General features: G+C 41.4%; 1 protein-coding gene across 9 annotated transcripts in view; it reads left to right on the forward strand.

Moving 5' to 3' along the window:
- The window catches only part of SOX5 (SRY-box transcription factor 5), a 569607-nt gene that overhangs the window by 542632 nt on the left and 3953 nt on the right, over nucleotides 1-23022 (forward strand). For all 9 annotated transcript variants that reach the window (XM_058655909.1, XM_058655908.1, XM_058655911.1 and 6 more), the window contains 2 exons: nucleotides 16414-16522; nucleotides 19060-19233. In XM_058655909.1, the coding sequence (XP_058511892.1) occupies nucleotides 16414-16522; nucleotides 19060-19233 (283 nt within the window). The remainder of the gene's footprint in view (nucleotides 1-16413; nucleotides 16523-19059; nucleotides 19234-23022) is intronic.

Raw genomic sequence — 23022 nt, forward strand, 5'->3', positions numbered from 1 at the left:
TGCAGCCTACGGAGTGAAACGCGGGTGCACGGAGATCGGGTACAGCATTTTTATAGCTGAGCACCAGAAGGGAAGGGGAGAAGCAAAGTGACAGCTCTAAGAAGGAATGATAGCAAGCATAAAGGAATTTATATTCAAATATTTAAACATTCTTGAAAGGATGCTTGAACAGAGATTCCTTTTCTGCGCTCCCCATGTAGAAATGAGTTTAACACTCAGCCAGATGCTAATGCAGAGTGACTCAAGCTATTCCTCGCAAGCACAGCTAAATTGCCGTTATTTGTTAAGCGCATTGAATTCAGCTGCGGATACAGCAGTTGGTTGCATTCAGCAAGCATCTGTACTCTCTTTTTTTTTTTTAATCCTCCAAAGCAGAGACAACTCTACCTATCTCCCCCTTCTCCTCCCCTGTGCTGGCTGGGAATTGTCAAGTGACAACCGACCAAATCCTTTTGGACAGCAAGCCTTCATCCTGAGTTCTATACACTTGCAAAACAGGCCTTGTGGTTGGATCAGGGAGCCCATTAAAAGCACTTTGATGGTATGGAAATTCATCTTCATGAAGCTCCTAGGCCCCTAAGCAGCATGCTCTTTAGCTCTGGTTACAGATCAGTCATTCACATTGCAGGGCAATAATTGTGCTGACGGCTTGTAAGGCAAAGGGAGTACATAAAATAATCCTAGGCCTTCTACCATGGTGCTGTGAGTTAATCTTCCCTAATACAGATCAGCTGTTGTTCTAACACATGACTATGCTGGCTCCACTGACTTTGCAGTCTTTTGTGTAAGTAATGGCAGTGGAACCATCCGCTTTCACTTGGTCCCATTCTTGTTCATTATTTGGAGACCTTGTTTCCATGTCTTGTTCCTCCTTCACTTCATACCTTCTTGGAGTCGCACTTCCTACTTGGGCTGCAGGAATGAAAGTTGCCTGTGTTGAAAGCTACGGCTTCTGTCTGCCACTCTCTTTAAAAAGTTGTTTTTTTTTAAGTAGTAACTGCCAAAAACCTATTGGCCAATTAAGATGTCTCTGTTCTAAAGAAGGTCATGGTTCCTACATCTCTCTACACTGCACTGTCAGTGTAGTTGAGTAACATCTTGAAATGCAGTCTCTTATTTTCATGGGGTTGTCAGTGAGGGTATTAAATGATGAAAATGGAGCAGTTCCATTATTGTAACAGAATGACTAAGTAAACACTCACCACTGAATGATCTGTATCAGCTCTTCCCTTTTATTGTTAGTAACATGTTGAGAAGAAACAGGCCATTGCAGTTCTGGAGCAGGTAGTAATGTAGTTTGGGATTTGCTTTCTCTGTTGAAGTAGCTGCGGTGTCATTTCTACTGCATGAGCCATCCATCTGTGCATAAATCACAGGAATGAGGTACTGTCATATTTGTATATTTTAATCCATCTTTATTCAACATTAGCTCCCACTATGTACTTGACACGGTGCTGTGTCCTGGAATTAGCTACAACCATTTTAGAAATATGGCCTGTGCCTCTTAATGACCTATAGTTTGGAACAAATTACTTTGACTATGAGTTGGGATGTTTTTAAGCGTGTGAGCCTACCTGCAGAAATTGAATAAGGATCCTGTACAACTCAGCTTACCACATCAGTTCTGTACCTGACTATGTATAAACAGTCACAATGTATAAGTTCATCTTATAAGTTGCATTTTCATCATGATATTATTCATTTCAATTCCACAAGGAGGGCATTTGTCTATCTAAAGTTAATACCCAATTCCATAAACCCAGACATTATGTAAAACGTTGAAGAGTGGGGAAGGATAAAAACACAGAGAAAGAGGTGGAAACGTGGAAGAAAAAACAAAAAGGGAGAGGACAATTAATCAGTTGACCCTGGTGCTTTTCTCAGTCTGAAGAAGGGGGTACAAACAGTGAGGATCCGCAGCACGACAACCCCAGGGCAGGGACCTGTCTGCTTGGGCACAGAAAGCTTTGCACATTAGCGTTGCTTTGCATCACGGGATGCTAACGTGGCTGTCCCAACTAGATGGCCTGAATTCAGAAAAGCTGTAATTGGACGGTGCAAACAATTAGAGGTGTGAAGATAGGGACAAATGTTTTTTTTCCTGTGATGCGTACCAAAAAACACATCATGAAAGTCATTTTTTTTACTGAAACACATTTTAATTGAAGACTTCTAAGAGATTTTTCAGTTCTTTACTTTTCTTGGAAGTGTTTCAGCATACCCAAGAACTGTGTGTGTGTGTCAGGTTTCTTGGAAACCCTGGGACACAGTGTTATTTATAATTGTCATCTCTGGTTAATTATAGACTGTATATTCAAATAACATTATCTGTTGCCACTTGGCTGTATTACAGATAACACCAGAATACTAGTCGTAGTGTTAAGGGTAAAAAAGTAAGCTTCCCAGGTAGGGAGTCACAAAGAGCAGATTCTCACACAGTTGCTGTAGACCACCACCCACTCTGCTTCATGAACGCCCAGATGACACAATGGTAACCACATAATCAACTGCATATTAGGTTCTGGACCTCATGGGGAAGTAGCCGGAACTAACAGGAAATCAAAAAAATCTCTTTTTGTTGTTGCTGTTTAGATCCCACCAGGCAGGCTTCATAGAACAGAGACTGGGCAGGTTCGCCTGACGTGTCCAACAGTCCAGAAGCTCCCCCCATCCAAAGCACTTAGCCCAGGAAGCCTGTGCGGATGCTGCCATGTTAGAAATGCATTTCTCTACACACACCGCAATATGGAGATAGCGTCACTCAAACAAGTAGTGATTAATGCTTGTAAGGTAATGACTTGGCTCAGCTCTGTGATGCCAGAATGGAAACTGGGGTTCTCCTGATCCTGCCCTCTGGGTTCCACAGTGGTTGCTGCAGCTATGACTTTGAAATTCACATGCAGACAGACAGATGAGCTCTGGGAGGAGGAGGAGGAGGAGAGTTCTGTTAGCTCAGTTCAGTCTTCATCCACTTGGGGATGTGTCATCCCCCTGCGTTAACTGGATCACAGACTTATCTAGGCAAAAAGTAGATAACTAGACAGAGTAATGGGGATTACCTTAGCATTCGAGAACTGACCACCTCCCTGAAACCGGGGGATGTCTTAAGGTCAAAGGTCATATGAACAGGGAAGAAAATGAAGACCAGGATGGTTGTTGAATAGGAAAAGGTGCATCATAACCAGAGCATTTTTTTTTAATTGGAAAGTCAGATATACACAGAGGAGGAGAGACAGGGAGGAAGATCTTCCATTCATTGATTCACTCCCAAAGTGGCCGCATCAGCCAGAGCTGAGACGATCCAAAGCTAGGAGCCTCTTCCGGGTCTCCCACGCGGGTGCAGGGTCCCAAGGCTTTGGGCCATCCTCGACTGCTTTCCCAGGCCACAAGCAGGGAGCTGGATGGGAAGCGGACCTGCCAGGATTAGAACCAGTGCCCGTATGGGATCACGGAGTGTGCACGGTGAGGACTTTAGCCGCCAGGCTGCCGTGCTGGAACCCCATAGCTGCATTTTAAAGATGACATTAAAACTCTCACAATTCCCCTCACAATACTGACTTATTTGTGTTATGACCTTTTTTTAACTTAAAAAGATTCCCACAATACCTTTTTGTAGGTACAGTCATCCTTCTCCTCCTTTCCCGCCTACTCCACTCTCCCACTATCTCATCCCAGATTGTCACTATAGTATAGTTGTTTAGTGTAAGTTTAACAATCTGACAGTTACATGTATCATCATAGGATAAGTACAGAACAGACAAAGGTAGCAAACCTAGTATTGTGTTTTAGAGGTGTATGTAAAAGTTTCATTGGGAGTCCTACTTTTAAAGTACAGATGCATATTAGATTGTATCTTTACTTCCTGGTATGCTGATCCCCCGGTACAGTTCGTGTGTGTGTGTGTTTAGGTAGTACTTTGTGCATTAGTGTCTTAAATTGGAGAGAACAAAAGATATGTGTCCTTTGGGGATTGGCTTATATCACTAAGCAGAATGGTTTACAGTTGGGAAATGTTGCAAAAACAGCAAGATTCCATTCCTCTTTATGGCTGAGCAGTATTACATGGAGTAGATGACACCACAGTTTCTTTGTCCATCCCCCTGTTGATGGGCATCTGGGTAATTTCCTTCGTCTTTCCAATTGCTAAGTGTGCCGCTATAAATATAACGCTGCAGGTCATTCTTTTTGAATGTAGGCTTCCTTTGGGTTTATTCCCAGAGGTGGGATGGTTGAGTTGAATGGTAGGTGAATCCTCAGTTGTCTGAGCACGTTCCATACTAACTTCCAAAGTGGTCTTACTAGCTTAGATTCCTGCCAGCGGTGGATCCGGGCACCCCCACATCCTCACCCGCAGTTGTTGTTTGCTGATTTCAGTAAGTAGGCCATTCCCAGTGGAGTTAAGTGGAACCTCACTGTAGCTTTAACTTGTTTCCCTCAACAGCAAAGGATCCTGAGCACTTTTTTTCCATGTGGTTATCAGCCTTTTCAATTTCATCTTTTGAGAAATATCTGTTCCTGTCCTTTTTGCATGTTTTTAGAGAGTTGCTTGTTTTCCTACAGTTGAGTTTCTGGAGCTCTTGATAGATCGTGAATATTCTTAGTGCTAAGATTCCCCCCAGTCTGGGGCTTGCCGTCCCACATTACTGACTGCTGCCCTCGCTGTGCAGTAGCTTCTCAGTGGGAAGCTTACTTTGTCTTCAACTGCCCATGCTTCTGGCATCTGTAAGAAGTCTGCCTATGCCTGTGCCTCGCAGGGTGTTCCCAATGGTTTCCTCTGGCAGTGTGGTGCTGTCTGGACATAGGTTTACATCCTTGAGCCATTTTTAAAAAGGTGATTTTAGTTAAGGTGAAAAGTATGAGTCTTCCTCCTCTAAGACTTCAGTCTTTGTTTTATGATTGTACTCCCTGTCTCCCTGGCACTGGTGTTGCTGCCTGTCCAGGGCCTTTGGCCTGGTCTGTGGTTCATAAAGGAGTAAATGAGGTACACCATGGGCACTGGACAGACAGCGTCTGATGACAGGCCAAGTCTTTGCTCGTGTATTCACTCGCGTGCTCTGTGCATGTTAAGACTGACTTCTTGTTGCTTTCCTTATTGTAAAACAGATGTCACAAAAATAAGCATGGAAATGCATGCAGCTGTTTCTTAAGGGAGAGAACTGATTCACCAAACAGGAGTTGCCTACAGTGTACCTGGCATATCAACTCTGTCTTAGAAATAAAATTATTTATATCTGTAATTAATAGCTGGAAGAACATCTTTTTTCCTTCCAAGGTTCAGTAAAAAATCCCAAGCAAATTTCTAGAGATTACATGAAAATCTCTAGATTAAATAATCAGTGATGTCAGCCATTGCTCTTCTTGGCGGCGTCTGTTGTGTTCTTAAGCTTCCTCACAGACGAGGCCCACTGGTGAACAGGTGGATGCTATTGCTGTGGCCCTAGGGAACATCAGCTCACTGTCCTCTTTTCTACCACTGTCAACTCTTTCCCCCCTTTAACGCAGTGCCAAACATGAGATGACAGTGACCAGTGTTGACTTAATGTGGATGTTTAATAATGAAAAAAAAAATGTGTCATTCCCAGCGTTAGTTACAAATGGCAGTCAGTGTATCGGATGGCAGCCCTGTAATAATTTTACATCCATCATTCTTCGCCGACGCTCCACTGGCTATCTGATGGATGGGGCGAGCACTCTTAACTCTTGAGAAGCTGACACAGTGCATCTAGTTTGCCCTTATCGAACACATGCTCCTTCCCTGAGATACGGGAAAAGGGCCTGTGTGGAATTCTGAAGCACAGGATTGGCTTCCAAAAAAAAAAAAAACACAAACAAAAAACAAAAAGAAAAACCAGTCAGTCTGAAGGAACACACACGCCTCTCCATTCAGGGAGAAGCTTCAATGAATGATTTCTGTATGGAGTTTGTAAATATTGCCTTCAGCTGAAATCAATTGGAGATGTCAAATTAGAAGTAGGTATTTCAATGCTTAGAGGAATACTTTACAGAAGAGGTAGGTGTGTTAGGTAAATCCTTTCCAAGTCAGGTAGAACGTTGTAGCAGTGCAAGAGCCACAGAGCTTCAGAGGCTCTGCGCGTGCGTGTGTGCGTGTGTGGGGGAGGGGTCCTGTTGAAAAGGCTTTCTAAACCTTTTAAATCTTTTGGCTAAAATTTGCTTCAGCACAAAGTAAAGTAACACTTAGTGATTAATATTTTTCTCTTTATAAAACTGAGTATATATTATGGTTTTGTCTCTACCTTTTACATATAATTATTTTACGGCCTTAATGAACAGGATATACCAAGTGTGAAATGTCGTATTTGCCTTATGACTTGACGCTCTACACTCTGGATATGATATGGCTCGGGAGCCGCTTTCGAGACAACTGGTTATTAGAAAATCTAGACCAGCATTTTCATGTGCGAGCTGGCATTTGATCCTTTGGTTTTCTTGCCTTTTGTTTTTCATTCATAAAAACCTTCTTAATTCTGAGTGTCTTAGCTAGAGAACCCTTCTTATGGGACAGGAGGGGAGAAGAAAACCGCTTGGTGAATATTATCAGCACGAAGCAGCCCGTTTTCAAAGACCATGACAAAAAGGCAAATAGGTATTATGTCATCACCCATCCATCACTCTGTATGTCAGCCTTCCAATAATTCCCGTCGACACTCGACAGGCTGATGCGAGTTAAAGGGGCTGTTTGTTTCTAGAAATTGAGTATAGGCTGTCTATAGCCTTTTGTTCCAGATGGTTTTCTTCTCTGTCTTTTCATTTCTTTCTCTCTTTCTCTTCTTTTTGGGGGTATTTAATTGAAATACATGCCGAGTCTGCAGGCTGCAAAGATCAGCGCTGTTTTCGTCCAGCAGTGGTAACTATGCATTAAACATTTTGATTTGTTTGAGCTTGAAGTTTGGTCCTTTTTGCCATTTGCTTCATGGAGTTTGTGTGTATTTACAGCCTCTGCATTTAATGGCCACATGCCTTGTTTTCACAGATGGCCAGTGGAAGACTTTTTCTTTCTCTTAGTATAGCCCGCTTTCAGTTTTGCTACATTTGTCACATTGCCACTACTTGCAGCTAGCAAGTGCCCACGCTTGGTGGGGAGCAATTATGGTGTGAGTTTTTAAGGAGCTTTTTAAAGGGTCTTTTTTTTTTCAGTAAACTTTTTATGGTTTAATTTTCAAGCCTAGAAAAGCTGTGCATGTTTTCAAACAGAGAGTCTTGTGTTCTTCCCATCATTCTGGTAGGGGAGTTAGTGCAGGATGGTCCAATAAAACGAGACTCACAGGGCACGCCACAGTGGGCCCTCAGACAGCCATGGGCCTGTGTCGTATCTGACACTGTCGCCTCATAAATGTCTGAGTGCATGCTCACCGTACTTTTCCAAAAAGACAAAGGAAGTTTAAAGGCCCTTCATGAAGCAAAGTGACGTAGGTGTTCTAAAAGTGATGTTTCCATAGTATAACAATGATAGTAATTAAAAAAAAACTAGAATAGTCAATAATATGTAAAAAACAGTAAATGCCATGGTGATGCCATTTGTAGCTTTACATCTGTATGCACACATTTTTAAATGATCTGTAAGGATAGTACGACTCGCTTCTCTAACTGCAACAAAATTGTCATTTTCTTTTTGAAACCTGGGGCCTCTAAAAATGGATCCCCCCTTCCCTTCTCTGTCTTCAAGATCAAGTGAGCACCCTATCTATGAAGACACTCTAATAAAAAAGAGGTACGTTTTCAGTTAGGCTGTTTTATTTAGTAGATGTGCCACAGTCCCAGCTGCCATTTGTTACAAACTATTTTATAAATATGGATTAAAAACTGGAAGGTACTTTTTGTCACTGCAGTGTTTAAAAAGATTGATTTATTTCACAGAGTTAAAGAGAGCGATCTTTGATCTGCTGGTTCACTCCCAACTGGCTGCAGTGGCAGGGCTGGACCAGGTTGACACCAAGGGCCTCAATCAGGTCCCCCCTAAAGATAGGAGTGGCCTAGGTATTTGGACCATCTGCTGCTTTCCCAGTTTGTTACCGGGGAGCTTGATTGAAAGTGGACCGCTGGGACACAAATGGATCCCCTTATGGGATGCTAGGTCTCAAGCTGTGGCTTTACCCACTATTCCATGATGCTGACCCCTGGGAGAGATTGTGTCTCATTGAATCTTTCCAATCATCATTTTTCTTCTCCTTTATGAATGAGGAAATCATGCTATGACTGTGAGTGGTAGCAGTAATAATGCCCTGCAATTTTTAGGGCATTTACATTACATTCAGTTACAGTCTTTAGTCTAGTTAGAATAGTATTAAAAATGAAAAAGAAAACAACTTGAGATTTGGCGAAATCAGAGAGACTTAAATAGTAGATGAATTTTGAAATCCAGGTCTTTTGGCTAGAAATTGGCAAAAGCATTCAAATCAGGAACCCAGTGCCTGTTGGGTTAGCTTATGCTCCAACCATGGTCATGCATATTCATTAGCACACTTTTGCGACTATCACACAAGTCTCAACAAGGAGCCACCACCTCCACAGTCTGTACTTGAGTTTTCCAGTTCTTTACTCTTCCTGTATCTCATCTCTTCCTCTTCTTCCTGTCTTCTTCAGGCACCCACCCCTTCACTAGAGAATGAGCCAGACGAACAAACACTATATTCAGTCTTACTTTGCTTCTCCTAGCAGCTCTGAGGAAAGATGTGATGTAGTTTCAGCTGTTTATTCCAATGAGTTTCTAAAATATCTAATCTGTTTCTCTCTTTCCACCTAAACCAACCATGGGTAAGTGAAAAGTGAACTGTACCCTTAATGTGCTTCTTTCTATTTGTCAAGGCACACAATTACTGAACGGAATCATGACTCTGAAACAGCCCAATTCTGTTTACGTACCAGAGGTTACTACTGGCTACTGAGGCAACATTTGTAAGAATACTGACAATTTTACAGCTTTTATGCCATGAAAAGGAAGAGCTGAAGAAAAAAATCCTATATATTTCTGTAGCTCAGTAGCTGAGTTACCTATTGTCTATAGAACAATTATTGCTGGACAGCATTCAGCTTTATGTTTATGTTTGGACAGCCCTCCCACGCTCCAGACACCCTGGGTAGGCTATGAATTCTGTTATTTTTCTTTGTTGGCCTCCTGTTTTTCTCATATTAGCCCTTTCTGGTGTGACTAAATGTGCACAGTGTGTGTATCTGCCTGGTGTGAAGCCACATAGAGATTTTTTGGACACTGGTTGACTCCTGACCATATTTGCAGATACCTGATACCCCATGTCTTTTAGTCTTTTACTTTTCTGCCTCCCATGCTGCCATATCTGTTTGCCATAGCGCATCCTCAACATCTAAGGACCAGTATTGCATGGTGCAGGTATTCATGTGTGCTTTTTTTGTGTGTTGTGTGTCCTACCCATTCTGTTGAGTGACTTTTTGTTTATTATACACCCAGGCTGTGGCAACTTCCCTCCATGCTTATTTCAAAGACTAAATGAGCAATGTTGGATTTGAACTTAAAATTGTGTTTTTTTCTCAAAGTACCTGGATCTGTTAAGTATGAGTATTACTGAATAATTGCCTTCTCAACAAAATATATCTGAATAACTGTCATTTGGGGCTTTCCATATTATGAAATATCTCCCTTTAATTTAAGGAAATGATTAGGGCATTGTGCAGTTTAAATGGAGTAGCTTTATTGAAACTTTTCAAATAGCAACTTTTGAGGAAATTGCCATTCATGGATTGAGAAAATACGCAGCTTTATTACATTTGTCAGAATATTTTGTTAGATGTAGTCCAGTTAAATCTGACAGAGAATCATAGAATTGTGGGTCTGAAAGAAGATGAAATGAACCTTCAATCCAAGTTGTTATTCCACATGGAATCTCTCTGAAGTACTTCAGATACCTTCAGATATGCTGGGCAGACAATCACACAGCCAGTACTTAGAGACCTATAGAAGTCAGACTGCTGATATCCTTAGCCCATTCACTGGAGGGCAGCTCTGTTTAGTTAAAAAATGCAAAGCAAAACCTCTTCTCTTGGTGGTTTATTATCTTTTACCTAACAACTTCTGACCTGTGAAAACTTGTATCTCTTGATTAATAGATAGTCAGATTTTCTTTTCTGATTCACAAGTGACAAGTCTTGATTGAATTAAAAAAAAGGGTCCATAAGAAATTTGAAAAGACCAAATACTGTTGATCTCTTCTTACTCCATTTGAATCTGGGTGACTTCTCCATCCTGACAGCAATGCTATTAGTAGAAGGGTGAGCCCGACAGGAGTTACTTCTCAGCACTTATCACTGAGCTTCCTGCTCTGCATTCCAGTTCCTAAAAATTAAAAAAAAAATAAAAAGGTAAGCATCCTAAGTATAATAATATGTTGTTTTTCTTAGTGATAACATAGGGGCCTCTTATTATGTCATCTACCAAATAATTTCAACTGTTGCTAACTATTCTTTGTAGCAGTCAGTGCTGTCTTTTCAGGAACATGTATTTACTGATTGTTGCTCAAGTGATGAAAAGCAAATTATTTTCATAAACTTGCGCGTTCTCTGTAAAGTCAGTTATATAAGTAAGTGTCATTCATAGGGCTTTCTGTTTCATGCACAAGTCATTTACTAACTTGGACCAAGACTGGTGAACCTAAACAATCTGTGGATTTTCTAAACCATTCTAGCTCCATCCTCTACTTAGCAAGAAAGTATGATCTGTCGTTGTTTCACTTTGATTCGATGGCCTGATAAAATGCTAACTGGAGCTAAACTTTGGAGGGGTTTAGTTTCAAAGGACTTTTGTGAAGTTGGCCATAAAATTTCATAATAGGAAAACTGGACTGTGGAACAAAACAACGGGCTCTAATTCATAGAGGAATCTCAGGATGTACAAGGGAAAAACTAAGGATTGGGGCTGCGTGACTTTGTAGATGACTAGACCAGAGCTCACACTGTAGACCTTAAACATATCTCTAGAACCATCTGATGCAGAAAGGGAATGGAAAAGCTGCCTCTTGAGCTTGCTAGGTTCTGGCACTCTATCAATTCTGTAAGCATTGCTAAAGCATACATTCAAACCTGACTATGGTAACATTTGGGAGATACTTTTCTACTTGCTTTTTTTGTTGGATTTGCAGCTAAGGTGTATGTGTGTGTGACTGTGTCTATGTGGCACCTCTTCTCACACTCATTTCTTAGATTACTTCTAGAAAACAGTGATAGCAGTAACAATAGCACAACCACAGGGCTCTGGGAGTAAACATATGCAGTTTTACCTCATATTTTATTTCAGTAGATGGAAAAAATCCATCTGATAGATTGTTATGACATTATAACTAATCTTTCATCTTCCCCGGTGGTCTCTGAGGTTCACAGAATTAGAGGGTTAAAACCTTCATTGTTGCTTTCTTCCCATGTGTCATTAGTATAGCAGGAGATCATTAAAAAAAAGAAAGAAAAAGGTACGGCCAGAGGGGTTTAACTGTAACTGAATCAACATTTGACAGTCACACTCTGTTCTGTCATTTCCTGCGTGTCCTTTCCGTGAGTGTTACAGCTTTGTGAGCTCTATTTGAGGGCTGTGCATTAGGCCAGCTGACCCCACGGACCGTGTGTCTGTGTGCATGCACACACCTCGCAGGGCGGAAGCTCATCGCTGCCATGCGTGCCAGTTTCAGGAAGAAACAGACCCAAGGAGTCATGTACTTTTTCATGTAGGCTTAGGTACCTGAGCCATCACCCACCTTCTCTCAAGTACTATTTGAACTTCTGTCTTCACTGCTGTGTGAACTATCAACATGAGATGGTGATTACTGGAGCTTTTTCAAACACAGTTTTCAAGATTTCTGTTGTATCATAATATAGGAAAAAGTTTTATCTATGTATTCTGAAAATGTCAGTGATTATGCCTGAGTATAAAGTGGGAATTTTTAAAAATTAAATACATTACAGTAGATGACAGACAAGCAGCTCAGCAATGTTAGTTGATAAAATTATATTTTTTAATGCATGTCTGTCTGCCAGATGATCATGAGTTAACAGGGAATTTAATATTCAAATTGAACTAGTCATAATACTTATGTTAAGAGGAAGTTTTTCTTTAAAGTTTTTCCACTGAGTTCTAGTAATATTGAAACTGTACCTTAATTACAAACTAATCAGACTGTCATACATTTAAATCCCATGTAACAAATTAGGATCCTGGGACTCCAGGAGAGGTAAGTGATTTGTCTAAAGTAATATGGACAAAATAAATGGCAGAGCTAGGTTCCTGATGCCAAAACTCATTATTTTCTAATCTCATGTATATACTCCTCCCTTTAATCCCTCAGGAATTTGCCTTTGAAAGTGGTTTTTGGCCTACTAAGTAACGATCTATAGAAACCACTTCTAATCCACTAAGCCCCCTGTGTCCTTAGATACTTCCAGACTGCCCTTGTTAATTCCCACCACAGGCTGGTGTCATGTACAAACAATATTCAGGCTGTTTTCCATTATGCAAGTTATTGGACAAGCCACAAAGCCCAAGACAAGCTGACCGATTCCTCAGGTGAATATTAATACATTAATATTGGATCTTTACAAGTTGCCCTTAAAAATGACTCATTTGGACCCAAGAAAGGATGTTGCCTGCCACCCTTGTCCTTCAACAGATGCATCCTGGTTGAGGTCAGCATAGACTCGGTAGACTTTCTGCTCAAAAGCAGACTTAGCCTGGTCTTCTCCGCTGGTCTTGGAGAAGCAACCAAGCTGTGTAAAGCCTGCATAGACAGGATGCATCTTTCCGAAAGGAATTCTGGTGGTTAGCATGTTGTGGTTGTCCTCGCCGAGAGGAAGCTCCAGGTCATTTTGTTGGCCCTTTAAAACAGATCCCCAGTCGGCCTCATCGGGACTACTTTGTGCTAATTCATCTCCTTTCACCACCTAGTTTAAGATGACTCAGAGCAGCTGGGAACTCTAGCAAGCATTTCTTTAGATGGGTTTATTTCTCTCTGATTTTCCCCTCTTTCTATTATAGAGAAGGTAGGGGAAAGAAGGCCAGTGCATGCCATTTGTTTGAGGTCAAAAGTTGCATAGCAGAAATAGCAGCAAAGTGTAAGTATTATACTGAATTTGTGTTCTAGAGCAGCGAAGCTTCCGGGACCTGTGGGGAGGTAGTTCGATCGTTCGTTCTTTTTTTTTTTTTTTCTGTACAAAACTCTAACGAATGCAATTTTTGTCAGAGCCACTTGACAGATATTTAAGGATGGTAAAAATTATCACCACTGCCAAAAAAACATTTGTTTCTATTTTCAAAATCCTATTTTTGTGGAGTTTCCCATTTTCAACATCTTACCGTGTCCCCCCTTCCTACTGTCTTCATTTTATGTCAGTTGCCTTTATTTAGAAAACTAACTGTAAGAATTTGGTAATTAAGATATTTCCATTTCCAATAGTATTTGGAAGAGGAAATGTGTAACTCATAATTTGTACATGTGATAGTGGACACGAGAACCTGGGACAGGTGAGATTCACAGGGCTGGGGACAAAGAAGTCCTCCTTGTGTGCCAGCATTAGCAGGTTACAACATCCGGCGGATTCCCTACAATTCCATACAACAGTCATTGAATTTAAATGTTTGAGAACTATTAAATCAAACTAATAATTTTGGTGATTTCAATATATTATTTAGGGTCACATCCAAATATTAAATTCTCTCTACCATTTCATGTAAGAACTCTATGCAAACTCTACCATAGAATTCCCCATTAATATTAATCCTGTATGTAATGTTTCCCTTATGATTATTATCCCCCCTTACAACAGTTCCTTTATATCTTTTAAATTTATCATATACTAGTATTTCTAAATGTGGTTAACATTAAGTTTATACACTATTGTAATGCGCTTTAAAGGCACCCTGTGTAGTCTCCAATACCGCTCCTTTTTCCTGTTCCTGAGAACTAGCTTAATTCACTATAAAAAGGGCTTTTTTAAAAAAGAGATGTTTATTTTTATTACAAAGTCAGATATACAGAGAGGAGAGACAGAGAGGAAGATCTTCCGTTCGTATGAGTCACTCCCCAAGAGACTGAAGCCGGGAACCTGGAACCTCTTCCAGGTCTCCCATGTGGTACAAGGTCCCCCATGCAGGTGCAGTGTCCCAAAGCTTTGGGCCATCCTCAACTGCTTTCCCAGGCCACAAGCAGGGAGCTGGATGGTAAGTGGAGCTGCCGGGATTAGAACCAGCGCCCATGTGGGATCCCGGGGCTTTCAAGGCGAGGACTTTAGCCTCTAGGCCACACTGCCGGGCCCAGTTACTGGGAGTTACTGGGCCATTCCCGACTGCTCTCCCAGGCCACAAGCAAGTGGAGCTGCCGGGATTAGAACCAGCGCCCATGTGGGATCCCGGGGCATTCAAGGCAAGGACTTTAGCATCTAGGCCACGCTGCCGGGCCCTATAAGGGCTTTGAAAGAGATCAGCTTACCATACTCACTTGCATTATCTTGCACTGGCATCCCCTTGGAACACATAGTAACTCCACTTGGGGGTAACTAACTGAATCATTTCAAATCTGTGCTTTCTTGGTATATGGTTAGGGGAGACTTACTGGATAAAAAACTGATAGTGGGTTTGCTCTTCATCATTTGCTAATTCTTGTCTCTTGAGAGGATGGCTCAGGTCCTTGTAGGTCAACTCAGAACCTTGGAAGTCACGGAACACTTCTTTCTTTTTTTACTCCAGTTGCTTTTGCTTTGTCGTCGTCTTCTTGAATGTCTTAGCTTCCTACTAGAAAATTCCCTAGAAAAAAAGGTAATGTTAGTGCCTTGTGTACCACTAAATCAAACACTGAGAAAATGGTCCAGGCCGAGGACATGGCCAGGAGAGAAAAGAATAAAGTCTTCATTGGTCCAGAGGCTGTCAGATCATGTTCATGTAATCTCACTTGTTCTTTTTCTCGCAATGGACCCATCCTTTGTGTCCACACCTCCACTCACCGTAAAGAGGGTCTTTGGCGTTCTGACTCAGCTCACTCCAGAGTGTTTCGGGCAAAGCCACACAGAGCGCTCACTGCAGCTGTGTAACAGTTCCACACACAACAGAGTCCGACTCTACATCTTAACGGGTATAACTTAGCGCAGTTTTAATGCTATCAGATTCCACAGAATTAAAGCTACTATAAATGATTGTTTCATTGTGCTGCCACATTTTATATGGGTTGGCAAGTTAACAGTGTTTCTATAGTAAATCATGTGCAGGCTTGGATGAATAGAGCACAAGAGTCCCAAGGCCACTAAGAAAAAATTTAATCCAGTTTATACAATTGTGGTATTGTCAGAGATTTTGAATAAAATATGTACTGTAGTAAGACTTTCAATACCCTATTAGTTCCTGGTGGGAAGACTAATTAGTCCCTTTACCTGTAGACAGTGATCTTAAATGGCTCACTGTTTTCTGTGAACACTGTAGCATGTGAATAGCACTGTCATGGGTTGGTTCCCTAGCACAGTTCATGACTGTGTCCCTCAGAAAAGGAGGTGAATACTTAGAACATTTGCTCAAGTTTCTTCATAAAATCCAGGACCATGTCATCCTCAGAGCAGTGGTGGAGAATTCAACGGGAAGTTGTCCATCTTTCAATGCAGGTTATTCCCTCTAAAACCACCACTTTGTCAATTTGGAAGGATTTACAGATCCAGCATTATCTTTGGCTTGAACACAATGTGGTTTGTAACGCCTTGTTCCGCACGAGTGCAGATCATGCGCTGCATGCTTTTACATGACTCTGTCTTTGCAGATCTAATTTTGGTATATTTGTATCTCAAATAATTCGCCAATTCAATATTTTGGCTTAGCAATCCAAATCAAATTGTGGTCCAAGTAGCAGGCACTCACATTGGATATACAGAGACTTGACAAGCAATTAGCAATGAATATGTAAACATCTTCATTACCCTTGCATGAGGAATGCAGATGGTATTTGGGGAGAGAGCGACCAGAGGGCACTACTGTGAGTTATGTTTCTGTCATCTGGTCACCTGACTATTGGAAGTCTTTCCTCTGGGCCTCATGCCACTCCTATACTTCTACTGTCTGGCTAAAAATAAAGCGGCCTTTCTAAATGCAAAACAGGTTGTTGCTGATGCATTTTATGATTTGAGAAATTAGTCTTCCAGGATCCCAACGTATATCCTTAGGATATACCAAGCCCAAGTGCCAAGACTTTACAAGGGTTTCTAAAAATCAGAGTTCCTTCTAAGTCCCGATGGTTGTTTCCTTTAATGACCATGGTATCATTTGCTGATCACGCAATGGTGAATAAATCAACATCCTAGCCCTTTCATAAGTTAATGTATCAGTATAATATTGTATTATATTAGAAAGATATGTCTGACTGGTCCTAGCTCTGTAATGACTTCTCTTTATAAATTTCTTCTTTTAAGGAAAAAACAACACTGGAGAGTCTGACTCAGCAATTGGCAGTGAAACAGAATGAAGAAGGAAAATTTAGCCATGCAATGATGGATTTCAATATGAGTGGAGATTCTGATGGTTTGTAAAAATTACTCACATACATTGGAATAGTGTTCCTAAATAGCTATTTAGTGTCAATTAAATATGCTAATACTGATGACAAGACAGCCACTTCATAACCTGATCATTCATCAAATTCAGCCATGTAGTGGTAGGTCTGGTGTGAGTGGAGATTGACTGGAAATCGCTCAGATACACGTCAGGAATGTGCAGGTGTGTGTGGACTCAGATTCTCAGCAGTTTGCATGTGTCAAGAACAACTGAGTACTCTGCGTAAATCATCTTATGTAATCCCTACCACAACTTATAACTGAAGGGAAAGAGACCAACCAGCATTGTTTTTGAATGGTTTTTATCCCTGGTTCCAGAACTTTAAAAACTAGAACCAGAACTTGACAGCTCTGTCATGATTCTAAAGTAAATGTCTTAAGAACCATCTCTTACTGCTTTAGTTCTTGTACCAAAACAAATTTGTCAAGAAAGTTTACAGTTTCCAGTTTATTCTTAAGTTTCCCTGTACAGACCCTGACCAGAATATAGAGCTCAGTGGGTAAGTATCATCTGTCATATTTTAGAGCCCCTCCCTCCTCCGTTAGCCAGAGCAGTCACCTGGCCTACTGACAGCTCACCCAGAAGTCCAAGAGCTCCAAGGGGAGCTCACAGGCCCAAGACTTCTGCTGTGTTATCGCTGAACACTGGAAACAGCCACAGTGACAATGAACTCCAATTGATATTCTAATATTAATAGCATAACGAAGAGGGAAAATTACTTAGCTTATGAGAAGACATACATACATTTTGAGTTCCTTTGGGGGCATAGCTGCCAGCTTCAGTACAAATCACGGAGTAATTTGTCTTTCAGTAGACAAGACCACACCACAGCACACTAGGCAGAAGCAGAGTTTACAGATAGGGGGCATCCAGTGAAATTCCCCTATATTTTCAGCATGTCTGCTGTAGGCCAGGTCTACAGTAGCCAAAGGTCTAGGCCAAATTTGTATATTCAACAGCATGATTCGATCTAAACTGAATTTTATTCAGTGGCATAAGCAAGAACAATCTGTTTTTATGGTCTACTTATCTCGACAGTTTCTTCTATTTTCTACTTCACTTGGCTAAGATAAACCTGGCCTAAGTGCTTACGAAGAGCCTGTTTAGGTTTGATGAAGTCTCATAATGTTCATTTTATTGCCATTATTGCTGTAAGGTGCAAGAACAAGGAGAGGCAGATGTGAGAGCGATCATTTGCCAGTTACAGACACATTTTAGAAAGATGCTTCTGTAGATTAGCACTCATTTTTGTCAATAAAAAGACAATTGCTGGTAATAACACATTTCATAAATTTTAAGTTGTGTTAGCATGATAAATATATAGCCATGGTAATTAGCATTAAAACATCAAAAGTTTTCCTTGCTGTTATTTATTAAATTCAGTCATGCTTATGTGTAAAATTTTTCCACTCTTCGTCAGAACAGAGTACGCTGTGAGTAAGAAATAACAAGAAACCTTACCACCAGCTGGCTATGGGTTTTGCTATCAGCTCCTCCCGTCTGAGTAATTTGGGCTGATGCCTTTTAAGCCTTCAAGAAAGGAGAAAAAATAGGAAAAGAGAAATGAAAAATAGTGCCTTTGTTGATTTACAAGCTCCAGAAATCCCCGAGGAATTCAAACTTTGTACATGGCACTAAAATGAATGACAGCCAGTGGGACCATGCGCCAGCATTCTGTATTTTCTGCTGGCAATCCTTATTTCTTTCGCCTAAAGTCCAGTTTCCTGGAAACCAGTAAGCTTGTGGAGCCGTGCTCGGACGTCAAGTGAGGCGAGGGGAGCAGTTTCTAAAGGTCTTCCTGAGACTGGGGGGCTGTTTTGTTATCGCTGAATTCTTGCTGGTGGAAAGGACAGCTTTAAATGGGAAACAGTGAGAGGAGACTACAGTGCTGCTTACCTTAAATGTGACTGTAGACTTAAGAAACCTCTATGTTAACTGTTTACTTCTTGTTTTCTCCACCATTTTCAAATGTTGGTTTCTCAGGGGCAAACAGTGGTTGCTCATCAGCATTTTCTGTCAAGGAAAGGCAAGTACAGTTTAGGAAAGCACCTATAGTACATTTCAGCCTCAAGATCATGGAGTGTTTTGAAGACTGGAATGTTCTAACCATGTTGCCTCCATGATCATTCATTCGACTATAGAGAATAATGCGTCCCTGTTTTTACCAGTGTCTATACCTATTTAATATTTCCACAGTGCTGGCATGACTGTTGATCTAACCTATATTCTTTCCAAATTGCATCAAAAATTATGTATCAAATCTCTGGTGAACCCCTGAACCTAAAAGCGAAGTATACCCCATTGAAATGCATTTAAAACACAAAATACGACATTTGCTAGCACAAGGCTTATCACAAAAAAGATAGTCGTGAACAGGCGTCTGCCTGAAGAACTTCAAGTACGGCGATCAGAAGTACTTTTTGTTTTCAGATATTTTAATAGGCCAGAAAGCAGGCTGCCGGGAATTTTTCACACTAACATGAGGCAATGTTCCCTCTTCCCAGGAAGTGCTGGAGTCTCCGAATCAAGAATTTATCGGGAATCCCGGGGGCGTGGTAGCAACGAGCCCCACATAAAGCGTCCCATGAATGCCTTCATGGTGTGGGCGAAGGACGAGCGGAGGAAAATTCTCCAAGCCTTTCCTGACATGCACAACTCCAACATCAGCAAGATCCTGGGTGAGAGCGCGCGGCGTGAGTGGCAGGTGCCGAGGGCACTGCTCGTTCCCTGGAGGTGTGGGAGATGCTGGCTCTGTCTGCTGCTGCCCGGCACAGGCAGCTTTACTCCCCTTCTTCGAGGGCCACGCATTCTGCGTTCCTGAGAAATGTGTGCCATTTCTAGATCCACCCTAACTCAGTGTCTTTTTTGCTAGCTATTCTAATGTCTTCTCGTCTGTAAACATCTAGAAATATTTCTTAGCTGACAGAAAAAAACAAGGCTGCTTTCACAATAACTTCCAGGTACTGGTATTAACCATTCATATTCTTTCCCGATGCAAACCACAAAGAGGCTACTGTCAGTCTGAGGGTCTCCTTCCCTCTTTTCCTAGCCTTTGTAGCCCACAAATAGGAAGAATTTTATCTGTAGAATTCACCTTGTTGGGGGCAAGGACGCTCTTGGGGGTGTTCATTCTAGGGCTGCAACTGGAAAGCAGTTTACAAAAATGAGAGTGTGCATTTAAAAAAAAATATGTATACCTGTTGTAACCTGGAGTACTGAAAGTGTTTCCGTGCTACTCAGAGGGCTCTACTAAGTTCCTGTATTGTTGAAAAAGAGCATTCTCCCTCCAGCACAGCCTTCAGCTGCCCAGAAAGCAAAGCACACACTTACCCTCGCACACAGGGACTGAAGCCAGAGGAAAGGGAGGCCAGGACCAGTGCCCTGGTTCAGAGACGTGAGACAAACTCCCGAAACATAGAAGGGAAAATTCCACTTCTTTCTTGCTATCCACCTGACATCATCGTCACGGTCATCATCATCATTTTCAAGTAGCCTCATTGGTGGTCAGGTATTGGGCAACTGAAGCGGATCTTGAATTTTCTCTCTAAACGGTAAATAATAAAAATACCATACACAGAGCTCACTCTGCCATCCACTTTTGGTTTCAATACTAATAACTTGCACCTAAATGATTAAGAACTTACTAGAAATACATAATTCTCTCAGAATTGTAAGTCGTTTATTATACCACCTCTCTTGATTCTTTGCATTCAAGAACCAACCATCCAAAAGATCATTGTTAACCATCCGAATATCCCAGCTGCCAGCAGGTTACAGGTGCACCTGAAATAACAGCAAAATCAACAAGTAAAAACTGTCCTTGTGTTTCCCTTCACACCTGTGCCTGAGATGCTTAGATGAGTATGATCTCAGAATATACAAGCATGAGAAACATTAGATTTACACAGAAAGTGCAAATATTTGTGCTTAAAAAATCTCCCCAGGCCTAATTCAAAAACGGACCTGATAAAGGACAGAAGTATTGTTTCGCATCCCTACCATCTGCATTCTGTCACTCATATTAAATTTTCTACCTTTAATATGCACACTTCATGTGGGAAAACTCTAGAAGATAAAATAATGTAAGCATATTTCATGTTGCTCTCAGAAATAAGATGAAATACAAATTCATGCATCTAAATGCTGAAAAAAATCACTGGTTTTTAAATCATCCTAAGAATAAGACTAACACTTTTGATGACATAAAGTTGTGTTTGGGGAAAGATAGTAGCAGTGGAAAAGGGATGACAGGCTAGCGATTGCTTCTGCAAAGGTGAAAAGAACAGTCACGTGGTTCTGTCATAATAGGCTGCATGAAAGTGCTGGCTACTTTTTGTCATTTTGATGAAATTATATTGATTAAAGATACATCACTTGTATTTGGGCAAAATAACACTCCAGTATTTTGGATCTCCAGATTTAGTCATAGCTTTAAATAAATCAGTGATCTTCAAATATCCCCAAGATCGTCCTGAATGGCCCATTTCGTAAGAGGTACAAAGAAAGCTTGCTGTTTTCCTTTTTGCTGAGTGTTTGGGGTAACAGCCCCCGACAGCACGCTGCTAATTCATTCTGCTTAAAACAGGCGCTTGAGCTGGGCTGACATTTTACGTAGTCTCTGGGGATCCTAGTTGACATTTTAAAGGGCTTCTAAGCATTTTATAATACCCTAAAATCTGGTTTTAATAAGCCATTCTGCTGAAATTGTTAACATAAGGAATCACCTTTTACTGTTTGGCACTAGATCAGGGGAAGGGGGACATCTTTTTCTGATCAGATATACAGTAGTTGGGTACAATGTGCAAATTCCTTACAGACCCCGTGGAGATGACAACACTGCTCAGCCTCAGCTCCTTGCTAGGCAGGAACTCCGAGATTTAGAAAGAAGAAACACATCCTTAAGCCGTCTTTCCCCTCGTGCTTTGAGCATCAAATATTCCCATCCCGTTATGAGAAGGAATACTGGGCTTCCCCGCAGGAGCTTGCACTGTGCAAGGCTGACCACGGAAAGGTGCAGGGACCTGACTCCCTCTGAGGCAGCCCAGGCAAGCTGCAGCTACATCCGAACCAACTAGATACGTTCCATCCTTTTAATGTCTCACATGCCTTCCTACCATTCTCATCTTCCACGTTCCCAGAGGTTTACGTGAAAGCTGGATGCAATGGTTATTTAAACTACAAAGTAGCTGACACCAAAACTGAATTTGTCACTGCGTTAAGCCTATTAGAAGTTACTACTGAAAAAATGGACATTAGATTTGCTACCAAACTGAAATGCTGTTCCTCAAATCACGATGGGAAATGAACAATCAGTCACTTCCTCCCAATTAATGCTAAAGATTTCTTGATTCTGGGCCCAGTGGCATGGCCTAGCGGCTTAAGTCCTCGCCCCGAATGCCCCGGGATCCCATATGGCGCCAGTTCTAATCCTGGCAGCTCCACTTCCCATCCAGCTCCCTGCTTGTGGCCTGGGAAAGCAGTTGAGGATGGCTCATAGCTTTGGGACCCTGCACCTGCGGGGGAGACCTGGAGGAAGTTCCTGGCTCCTGGCTTCGGATCGGCACAGCACCAGCCGTTGTGGTCACTTGGGGAGTGAATCACCAGACGGAAGACCTTCCTCTCTGTCTCTCCTCCTCTATGTATATCTGACTTTGCAATAATAATAAATAAATCTTAAAAAAATTTCTTGATTCTTAATTGTGGGGAAAAAAAAACCCACAAACGTATAATCTGGCTATATTTTACAGAGGAGTCCAGGGCTCACTGCTCTTACCAGAGACGTGCTTTCAAGGGTTCAAGCAGCTTGTGATTCCTGGGCATGCCAGCTTCACTGTCTCAGGAATGTATCCTCTATTGCATCATTCTCTCCCACTACTTACATATGCACGTAAACGTATTTTCTCCTCTGATTTTAGCTGACTAGTCAACCCCCTTGGAATGCCTCTAATCCTCCCACCAGAAAACCTTGTACACTGTCTTGTCTTCTTCTGTTTTTCTACAGTGTCCCCTCCATGGCCCACCCAAGGTTGATCTCATCTCCATATCATATGTTCTCTTACCTTTCAATACTTTCCATAGTTGCAATTAGGATAGTGAATTTTGCAATCAGATGTTCCATACATTTTTGTCTATTCCAAGGAGGTGAGAACTTCAACTGTTGTTCAACATAGTAAGAAGTACAAAAAATAATTCTCACGTTCCAAGGTGAGTTACTTCCTTAGAGAAACATCTTTTGGCGATGGTAAGAAGAAATCACTGGCAAATCCTGTTGTAACTGGAAAGGCCAAATTCTTGTTAAATTTTGAGATAAAAATAAGTAGCAGAGTCTATATTAGCTCAACTATCCATTTACCATTTTTTTTTTTTTTTGGCAAAGTAACTTTTCTGTTCCATGATGATGTTTGAAAATCTGTTACAACACCTGCAAGAACTCTATGAAAAGAACTGGTCTAGTTCAATGGTATTAT

The sequence above is a fragment of the Ochotona princeps genome, chromosome 27 (assembly GCF_030435755.1).
Source record: "Ochotona princeps isolate mOchPri1 chromosome 27, mOchPri1.hap1, whole genome shotgun sequence".
In the NCBI taxonomy this organism is placed as follows: Eukaryota; Metazoa; Chordata; class Mammalia; order Lagomorpha; family Ochotonidae; genus Ochotona; species Ochotona princeps.